The 10,844-nt window shown below is 35.5% G+C and overlaps 2 protein-coding genes across 12 annotated transcripts in view; one reads left to right on the forward strand and one right to left on the reverse strand.

Annotated features, from left to right (window-relative positions):
• Positions 1-6,412, reverse strand: part of didum (dilute class unconventional myosin) — a 62,065-nt gene extending 55,653 nt beyond the window's left edge. The window contains exon 1 of the mRNA XM_022067776.2: positions 6,098-6,412. Coding sequence (XP_021923468.2) covers positions 6,098-6,124 — 27 coding nt within the window. The 5' untranslated portion in view covers positions 6,125-6,412. The remainder of the gene's footprint in view (positions 1-6,097) is intronic.
• LOC110831597 (DC-STAMP domain-containing protein 2) overlaps positions 1-10,844 on the forward strand; it is a 44,688-nt gene that overhangs the window by 17,679 nt on the left and 16,165 nt on the right. The window contains exons 1-4 of one of the 11 annotated variants that reach the window (XM_022067778.2): positions 6,410-6,518; positions 7,793-7,877; positions 8,379-8,499; positions 10,052-10,191. In XM_022067778.2, the coding sequence (XP_021923470.1) occupies positions 10,086-10,191 (106 nt within the window). In that variant the 5' untranslated portion in view covers positions 6,410-6,518; positions 7,793-7,877; positions 8,379-8,499; positions 10,052-10,085. Of the gene's footprint in view, positions 1-6,409; positions 6,519-7,024; positions 7,878-7,897; positions 8,500-10,051; positions 10,192-10,844 lie in introns of those variants that run through there. The other 10 variants (XM_087360969.1, XM_087360966.1, XM_022067782.2 and 7 more) reach the window with 10 other exon arrangements.

Below are 10,844 nucleotides of genomic sequence, written 5' to 3' on the forward strand. Positions count from 1 at the left end.
TTTTATACTACTGATTAAACCAACGTCAGGCCTTAAACACAATCCGTTTCACCGGAAATGTTTCTTACGACATCGGTATACGAAACATTCATAACTTGGTACCCGCTGGTCCCGTTTGTACCAAACTTTAATTTTTCAACATACTTTCCTTTTTATAAAGAGATATTGGCTTAAAGTATCATGTGATTTCCAATGGCTGTCTTCTGCCTGGAGATGTTACATTTCAGAAGTCCTTACTGACTCCATCATCAGGACGATGAGTCATCGGCCTGGTAATGGGCATACTACAAGGCACTACAACCCAGAAGACAGCTGTCTTCGAATCCTTACTTAGTTTTGGACACGGATGAATTTTCATGAAACTCGGTATGGGCATGGTATCATTGGACGCAATCTCACATAAGTACTCTTTAATATTCAGGCTGTTATTTCCACATCAGAATTTTGCAAGGCTGCCATGATAGGGTATTTTAGTTTCCATTCCTGAGGCATACAATCAAATGTCACTGCTGAGTGGTTAGCAGTTTTGCTTAGTATTGGGACATCCTGCATTCAAATCTTGGCCCAGGGACTGGCTATCATAACTACAGTTTTTCGTGATTTTCATCAGTCCTTCCATGCAATGCCAGGATAGTACCTTAAATTAGGCCATGACTGCTTCTCTCCACACCATTTCCAATTCATTATTCATTAATGACCTTATCATCTTACACTATACAACCTGAGTTACTGATGTTGAATAAATCACAAATAAGATTCATAGTGATAATTAATTAAATCTGGCACAGAGATAAAATCACGAACTATCTACAAGCTTTGCGCAAAATGTCAGTTAAATGTTACAGAACACAGAAAAAAAAACTGTGAAGGCGTAACTCTCACCTACAAACAGTCCTGCTAACACAGAAAACATTACAAAGGCAAATCTCACATTTGTAACTTCTTGATCCAACAACAGCCTAGACTTATTGATTACTCTTTTGACACTACATACATGAGATGACAATCTGATAATTTATTAAATCTTCTTCTTTATTACGCCATCTCCTTTACAGGAAGTTGGCGACATACTGAACAGGATCCTTCCATCCTTTTCTCGGACTGGGACCTGTTCATATACGTTCTTGGCAGATGATCCAGAAGTGGTTTGCCATTGCCTTCTTCTGTGTGTGAATGGAGTAATTGTTGGGATGCCACGGAGGAAAACTCCGTGTTGCCTAGACCACGGCCTTGCCCAACACAAGTTATAAATTCGGGCACCGCCGGTAATCGAACCCGAGACCCCAGCGTTCTAACCGCTAGACCACCTCATTTTATTATTATTTAGTGTTCTGTCTGACGACAGGTCCATATGAACAGGATCCTTCCATCCTTTTCTCGGACTGGGACCTGTTCATATACGTTCTTGGCAGATGATCCAGAAGTGGTTTGCCATTGCCTTCTTCTGTGTGTGAATGGAGTAATTGTTGGGATGCCACGGAGGAAAACTCCGTGTTGCCTAGACCACGGCCTTGCCCAACACAAGTTATAAATTCGGGCACCGCCGGGAATCGAACCCGAGACCCCAGCGTTCTAACCGCTAGACCACCTCATTTTATTATTATTTAGTGTTCTGTCTGACGACAGGTCCATATGAACAGGATCCTTCCATCCTTTTCTCGGACTGGGACCTGTTCATATACGTTCTTGGCAGATGATCCAGAAGTGGTTTGCCATTGCCTTCTTCTGTGTGTGAATGGAGTAATTGTTGGGATGCCACGGAGAAACCAGGGAAGCCCCACAGGAAAACTCAGTGTTGCCTAGACCACGGCCTTGCCCAACACAAGTTATAAATTCGGGCACCACCGGGAATCGAACCCCAGGATTACAAGGCCAGCGTTCTGACCAATAGACCACCGTGGCGGATTTATTTAATATTGCAATTAAAATATCCTTCTGAATGCAGAAACTGCTTCAGTAGCTCAAGAGTAATTTCATAGTAACAGCCTGTCATTTCCATACTTCAAAATATCGTATACAGCAAATGTATCAAACAACACAGTTGTCCTTATATTGGTGAGAAGTATCTCTCTGTTACAAAGGTAACTTCATGTAGGGCAAATGAAAACATCTAGGGAGCAAAAGAGATGCTGTAATAAATACACACAACAAAAGTATGCTGCATACTGCTGTCTGGCTATTTAGCACATACATCATGATCTCACACTCACTTAGGTGGGAGAGGTTAATGAACTGATTCACTGTAACATAAAGGAGAGGAAAGAATAACATGACTTGGAGAGAGAGAGAGAGAGAGAGAGAGAGAGAGAGAGAGAGAGAGAGAGAGAGAGAGAGAGAGAGAGAGAGAGTGAGTCCTGCATACCTCAATGGTTGTCGACTGAATGGTAACCATCACATCAAGCAGGCGACCTTGACAACATGAATGGACTGGGACAATGAATTTCTTATTCACTTCCTGATCCTATTTCACATTTTATCATTTTCCAATTTCAACCAGAAGCATTTGGTTTCTAATCTATTCACATACATCACTGACAAGAAAAAAAGCTCCAACAAAAGCAGTAGAATTTTAGGAGTGAATACTTTGTATTGATTATGGCAATGGCCAGTCATCTTTATAGTTACAAAATTCCCACAAACAAAGAATCATCTCCATTGCACAATCCCATGTAATGTTAAATGCTGTTCATCTTTCTGCTTTTGACCTACATCAGGTAAGTCTTTCAATGAAATTTAAATACCTGAATATACTAGTAAAAAGAATGTTTTATTGGTTTAAATTCTAGGAACTTGCATTTATTACAAGAAGGTCACTAAACAGATGCTAATAATTCAGTTTTATCCATATTTTATTTATATCAGTCTTTTAGAACTTAAATTCATTAAAAACATTTTAATTCTAATGCTGAATCAGTTTATTTTTCCTGTTACTATTTAATGTAATTCTGAAATCTGACATTTTTTTAAAGATGCTAAATCAGGTATTTTCTTAATATCTGGTTAAATACAATGAGTATATAAAGACAGAATACTCATATTTTAATAAACTGTGAATAAACCATTCGATTATCCAACTACATGTGCGTACGTACATCATGCATTCAAAGCTGAGAGAAAGTCTAACAAAAGGAAACAAAGTCTGTTGAGTTTATGCTACTTATGCACTCAAACATGGACTGGCAGCCACATAAGAATACTTTTTCCTATTGTTTCCATAGCAGCAGAACTCACAGACTGTTAAGAAAGGAGTGGAGAAGATGCAGAACAAGGCTACCATCACTTCTTGTGTTACATTGAAAATAAAAACTTTGGTGTCACAATAAACAAAACTGAGTGTAACAAATAATGGCATAAAAAGATCAGACATTTCTAATTACCTGTATCAACAAATCAAGACTGAGATACACTAATTTATAAAATGACTTAAATGAAATGCTTTCACTAATCAGGATCAATATAATGAAATAATGAGGAAGTAGTGAGCAAAACGGACACAACAAAATTAATGAAGCATGACGTTAAACTGCGTCCACAGACCGAGTGACCACCGGTATAAGTGGTCCCCCTCTACCAGTTGCCAACAGCCTCCTCGGAGGGTGGAGATTCAGGGCACCCTCATGCCCTTGGGGTGAGAAATCACCCCTAAAGGCGGATAAACCCGGATTGGTCAACAGCATCCACCCCATTAAAGATCCTCAGGATTTCCCAAGTATCAGCAGCTCAAGCTGCTGCCAACCAATCCTAGGACTGATTACAAAAGAAGAAGAAGAATAGTAATAAAGGTAATGTTGCCCTTTTGCCTAAGCACTGTGGCACAAAATATTGTATGGATATGCAGCCAAAGTTCCATACTTTCTATGCCTCAGAACTAAACTGAGATGAGTGCACAGCCTCACATTCTGATAGCTTTCCTCCTGGAGAAAGAAAGAAGTCATATAACATACTGAATAGGAGCCTTGGTGGGATGGGCACTAAAGTCAATCTGGGTATTCATGAATGCTATCCTTTAGAGCAGCGTTTCTCAACCTATGGTACGCGTACCACTGGCGGTATGCGATCCAATGTTGAGTGGTATGCGGACTAAGTAAGAAAATCAAAAGTTAATATTAACATAGATAACAGTTTTCCCTGAACGCATTTGATTAGTGGTACATTTGATGTGTTAAATTAAAATTAGTGGTACGCCAACGAAAAAGGCTGAGAACCCCAGCTTTAGAGAAAATACCTGTCACTGTCCTTATCAAATAACTTTACTGACTGACATTTCCTAACAACAATAATAATAATAATATAAAAATAAAAACAATTAACCAAGTACAGTGCTTGAAGATAGATGATAAATAGATAAGCACTGTAAAACAAGCATTACAGCCATGTGGTTTTCCTCAGCATCTTCAGGCAAAACCCTGGATTGTACTTTAAATTTGGGTATAACTGCCTCCTTCCATATCCCTTTCAATTCATTATTAATTAACAATTCTATAATTTCACACAACACAGTATCAGCTACTGAAGCATCATTAAACAAACCACAAAGAACAAAACACAAAATTGAAATGAAACATAAATGCAAACCATTTAAACACACATAGAGTATAAGTGCAAACAATACCTAAAGTAGAATATTAAAAGTCAGGAAAACTGGAAGTTCTTGGAATAACTTCTGATCTGTATTTTATATGAAATCCATCAACTGTTAAATTAATTATTACCTAACTCAGTATTCTTTTCATTACATAATTTCCACTAGAACAGATTCTATGATAAACTTCACAATACATCTCAAGTTTTCACTGCATCACTGCCATATTAGCAGTTGCCAACACATTGAAAAAATTTTCCATACAGAATTTGTACATGTTTGTGTCTACCACCACACAAAATTTCACATACTGGCTCCAATGGTTCATTAGTTATCACCATCAAATTGAATGCTAAATACAGATTCATATGGCCACCAAGTAGTTTTACATTCTAAAATTCCTAGACATGTAATATTTTATGATGGTCAGAAAGGGTCAAGTGATTAGGGTAAAGGAGAGGGGTAAGGACAGAGTAGTAAAGACCAATTTGAACTGTCTGTAGTCCAAGAGTAATGAGTTATGTGTCAACAATAATATAAATTTGTTAGGTGCTTCCCTTGTAAGGAATTGTAAAAAACCTCCAGGATAGTCAGTCCTATAAACAAAAACTAAACCAGGAGCATTCAAAATGTTACATGCTTTATTACAGTACTAATGTGCTCAATCAAAATCATAAACACAAAGAAAACCCAACCCATCATTAGAAATTAAACTTCATAGCAGTAAAGATGCCAATCACAACATACAGTACACCATAATCAACATCCCACTCGATATTCTCTAAACGCAAGTACAACTGGATATCTATCACAGCCCAAAACAAAAGGCCATATTACGATTATGGTCCAACACTGAAAGTTTATCCAATCTTCCATTCATACAAAAATAATCTTGAACATCACATATTTAATTATATCACTTCATCATATTTACAACATAAATCTCTACCGTAATGAAGTTATGCAAGGAAATTATTGGTTTCATATAAGCCAATAACTTGTATTAATGTACGCATATATACAAACTACAGCAGAATATTACTTGAAACTTTCGTTCATAATACAAATATACAGGCAAGGTAATTGAAGTAAAAGCACATTAAAAGGTATTACACCATGAAATCAAGTCATGACATTTCAAAGCAGATTTGTCTGACTCCACATAATTCCTATACATAAAATAATGAAATATATGTCCAAGTACCATAACAAATACGAAACCAAGGATGTTTCTTGTTCTGCAAAGCCTCCGATTCAAAATCATAATGCAACAAATCCGAAGATGGCTATCCTAAATAAATTACTCCAAATAAACAACGCTCAATTGAGCTATCAGCACCTGAAAAAGTATTCCTACTTCATAGATTTAAGGGTAACTTGAAAAACATCAGCTGTCAAATTTTCATACCAGTCTTTCTAAACTCGTAACCGATATATCTATGCACATGCTGAAGGAAAGTGTAAATTTGCATCCTCTACGTTACAATATTCATAACACAATTCAATTGCTCTTACCTTTGTATATAACTCCCTTGTAGACATTACTTTATTTTAATTCAGAAATATCTTCATGTATGCGTACCCACTTGTCAAAGAGTGCGTGGGCCAATGCCGAAAAATGTACACCTACATATTGCACACAGATTCGATACACGCGAAGCTTCACAGTTACAAACCAATTTTAAAGATTCACGTCTTACAGAAATACAAACACAATTCAACACACATATCACGATTTAGGTTAAAAGTAATCTTCCCTCTCTGTTAACCATCATACAACCGGCTACTTACTGATGACCCGACAACAGTCAACGTCTCTTTTTCGCAGCTGTTTCAAGTACTGTGATCGTGCGAAAGTAAAGACGTAACACATCCTACAGAATTTAAGATAATTGCAGGTTAAACGCGTGAATATATCACTAACCTCACATCCACTGTATGTATATTATAATATTTGCAATATTTTCTTGCGTTATCAATTTCAACACCAATACCACGACAATGATATTATAATCTACTCAAATCTACATCACACCTCTTGCTTTCTGAAATCTTTGAAAGCGAACCTAGCGGCAGTAAAACAAATGGCATTTAGTATTTCACAGGTCATACTAATATTCACAGAATATCAAAATGCTTGTGCGATTTAAGTGCTATACGTGATATGATATTGGCATCTTGATTTTATTTACGCTCCATTATAACAAACGTAAAGAAAACTATGTGAACAGAGCAGAGACATAAAATGACACCCGAGTCGTTCCAAATCATAAATCTTTTGACACTGGTTAAACAACATTTTATAGCGCCGATTAAAATGGAAAAAACAATCATGATTTGTTTTCGAAGACTTCCGCCAGGAAATATTTGAATGCACTGTTTTGGCACAGAATGAAAGAGAAACCACCACCTTCTATAGCTTATTCAGCATGTTCAGCCCAGATGAATTCCCCCCCCCCCCCAACACCAATACAAAAAGACCCATTTTAATATCTTCCCATCTATACAAGGTCTCTCAAGTGGCACTTTCTCTTCAAGGTTTCCAACCAAAATTCTATGCATATTTCATGTTTCCCTTACATGTGCTACATACCTGCCAATCTCATCCTATTTGATTTGGTCACTCCAGTAATATTTCACCATGTGTATAAACTATGGACCACCTCACTATGCCAACATAAAATAATGCAACATAATGTTCTTTTATGATGGAAAGTTATTAGCCCCAAACCCAACCCCAAAATTGGAGCACCACACCTTGTCAGCTGACTGAGACTGCTGTGGTGACAATGGACCCACTTAACATGGTCATCACAAGAAAGGACACTTAAATTCTCTGAGTCATCAAGTAATGTTATAGCTGCAAACACTATTTATATGAAGAAAAATATGAGACTAGTGAGTAAATTTTGTTGAGCAGTTAACAGATTCAAGATGTTCTGAAGCCTGTATTGTGAGAAATTCATTTGCTACACCACAAAGTTCATAAGAATTATTAGAGCTTATAACTTGGAATATGGAGATAGGCCTGAAGTGTTTCACACATGGATTTACAATAAATTCCTGTGACTGTGACAGGTTCTTATACCTACTTCCAAACAAATGTTTTGAAGAATCAATCACTGAATTTGCAGTCTGTAGTGAACTAGATTTCTTTTAACTCTGCCACTGCTAAAATCTTTACTCAGTGGTATTCGTGTCTCTTTTCAGTCCTATAGTTCCTATTTATTGAATGAATTACACAGTGGACTACTAATCTGATGCAGAGTGAGCAGGCAGGACAATAAAACCATAGGTAACTGGGTCAAATATTTACACAATACTGCCATATTATTTGTGTACACAATATTCTTTGTTCCTACACATTACTCGGGAGCTAATGAACAACAATGATTTCTTACTTTAGAAAATGTACACAATTCATGGAATCATAATATAGGTTAGTTTACTAGCTAATTGAGACATAACCAAGATGGGGATAAAGTGCCTAAAATTAATTATATTATGAATGTGAAATTATTAATTTGTGACTATGTAGATCATATTACTGGTCCTTTCAATTATAACAAAAGGAAAAATGATTTTTGTAAATAAACAGTCTTCTTATAACAATGGTAACAGCTCTGATCATAAGCATTGTTGATTGCTGTCAACAAACTAAAATAACAATCTTCTCTTAATTATGGTAACTGAAGACTGATACTATAAGCCTGAGCAGTGAAGTTTGTTATCATGCAGTTATTGTAATTAATGTTATAAAAATTAAAAATGGCATTCTGCATGCGTTTTTACAAAGCATATGGAACCAGTAGGAAGTTAAAGAGATATAAACACGAAAAAGACAATGCAATAAGGATACAAAATGGTCTTCTACCAGTATATACGACATCAGATAAATATCATCATTGGTGGTCACGGTATGTATAGCATATTTTTATTCATTCAAATAATGTGGGTTAGGTTAGGTTTTTAAATATAAATTTTAAATGTTGGTGTTTTGGATTTGTAAAATACGGAATCTTTAAATCTGAATTTTTAAAATCCAAAAATTTTAAAATTATGGGTACTTAGACATTTCGAAAATTTGTAAATTTATTTCATATGACAAGGCAGATGTAATACCTCCAAATGCATGTTGCAAAAAAAAGCATGAGGATATTATGTGTATTCTAATATGAAATATACTTTCTGAGGTTGTTTCATAGCGTACTGGAAAAAGTTAAAATACACGTCCATTTATATAACTTCTGATCATAGACATTGTATTATGTATGAAATTGAGTTTTACATAATTTTCAAATAATTAAGACAAAATAAATGCAGATAAAAGTCATATCAGGATTCACTACCCAACTCTGAAACCTAAGAATACACAACAATTAACAGAAAGACAAATAGAAAAATCATAAAGGCATATTAACATAGATACATGAGAAAGAACTAAGATATTTTAATATAATTGTTGTTTTACTTATTATGTTACATGTATAAAACATTTATTTAATTTGGTTGGTTATATGTGTAAGTTGTACATTTTCTTGTATAGCACCTAATAGTTATATGCCCACAGAAATTCTTCTTCCTTTCCAGTATAGGCCTTATGGGCTGTTACAGACATTACATAACTGAATCCTTCCATCTTCTAATGGGTTGGCCCAAACATCTCTTTCCTTTTGTGTGGTATCCTAAATCATTTTTGGTATCCTGCCTGAAATCATTCTGTGTACATGTTCTTTCCAGTTTATTGTGGTACTGTTATAAAATATATTATTGGTGTAATGTTTAGTTGCTTTACCGTAATGTCCACAAGTTCTTAATTTCTTTTGTGATCAAAAAGTGTGTAAACCAAAGTTCTTATGAAATACATTTCTGCTGATATCAATCTTTTTCTATCATTATTTTGGATAGTCCATGATTCACTACCATAAGTGAAAGTTAGTCTAGCATGAATCTTATTAATTTTAATTCTGGTATATTTTGATGCTACATGTTATTTTGAAAAAGTTTCTGTGATTTTCACATTCAGATCTTTTTCTTCTTCATAGGACAGGCGATATCCAAAATAATTCAAAGTATTAACTTGTTCTAGGGTTTTATTATTAATACAGATTTTGCTCCTTACCGATTGTAAATCTGATTCTGATTTAGCTATGAGTACCTGGTCTGCAAACAGAAATCTGCCCACAGAAATTAAAAAGGATTAAATACAATAGCATAATTAATATATATGTGTGTGTGTGTGTGTGTGCGCGCCTGTGATTGAATTTAAAGAAATTCCATCCATAAATGAGCATGAAAAACCTGCCCTCTTATAACACTGAATGATCTACAACATTCTTATAACCTCCAATTGTATGCTGCTGGTTGATTTACAGAAAAACTCATCACTATGTGGGATTGCCTTAGTAGTAGTAGCTCACATCAGAGTTGTGTAAGTTCTAATTGAAAAAAACTTTCTACTGTTTACAGATGCTGTTTAAATATTCGTTATTATTTGAGACGGATGTTTACACTTCCACCAGACAGTCGTTTACAACATTTCTGTAGCAAGACATGTACGGAAGGAACACCTCATAATTTCATTGCTAAAAGCTTCTTGGGATTTCTTGGTATGTCAGGCAATTGAGTTGCATTATACTTGTTAAATATTTTACATACTGTATATAGCATGGTGAAAAACAAAGTAGCCTGAATTATAAAAAAAGCTTTTAATAATTTTTCACATGCTATAAAACAGTATCTACAGGTGAGAATTGTCACACTACATATCATTGAGTAACACTTCCAAACACTTCAAATAGTATGTTATGCACTGCAAAGTGCCAGTATGTAACCTTCCTGTTGATCCTGTAATTTCTCAGTACTGAAGAGAAAAATTTGGCACCTAGGTGTATGAAGACCTAGGAAAGACTCTAGTAGTATTTACAGGGTTGCCTTGGCTGCATCGGGGCTGTCTTACTGAAAGCACTGCATTTTGAAACACACGTTTCTGACATGATAGAATGGCCTAATGTACCAGAAAAAGTTACTGTATTTACTTACAATTCTCCGAGAATATAGCATTGAAGTTCTTTGAAGATTGTAAATGACTGTCAGCTGTCCCACAGAGCCATCATTAACTTCACCTCATGCCCCTCCATATTACCCTTTTTAACTGATTTTAAGACACCATGAATTGCATGATGTACCCTGATTTAGTAACAGGAAGAAATATGTTTATTACAATAGGAATTGCCAACATTCAAAAACTTCTTTGTATTAA

This window comes from Zootermopsis nevadensis, unplaced genomic scaffold (assembly GCF_977971745.1).
Source record: "Zootermopsis nevadensis isolate Lab colony 2312 unplaced genomic scaffold, Znev_1.0 Znev_ptg000050l, whole genome shotgun sequence".
In the NCBI taxonomy this organism is placed as follows: domain Eukaryota; kingdom Metazoa; phylum Arthropoda; class Insecta; order Blattodea; family Termopsidae; genus Zootermopsis; species Zootermopsis nevadensis.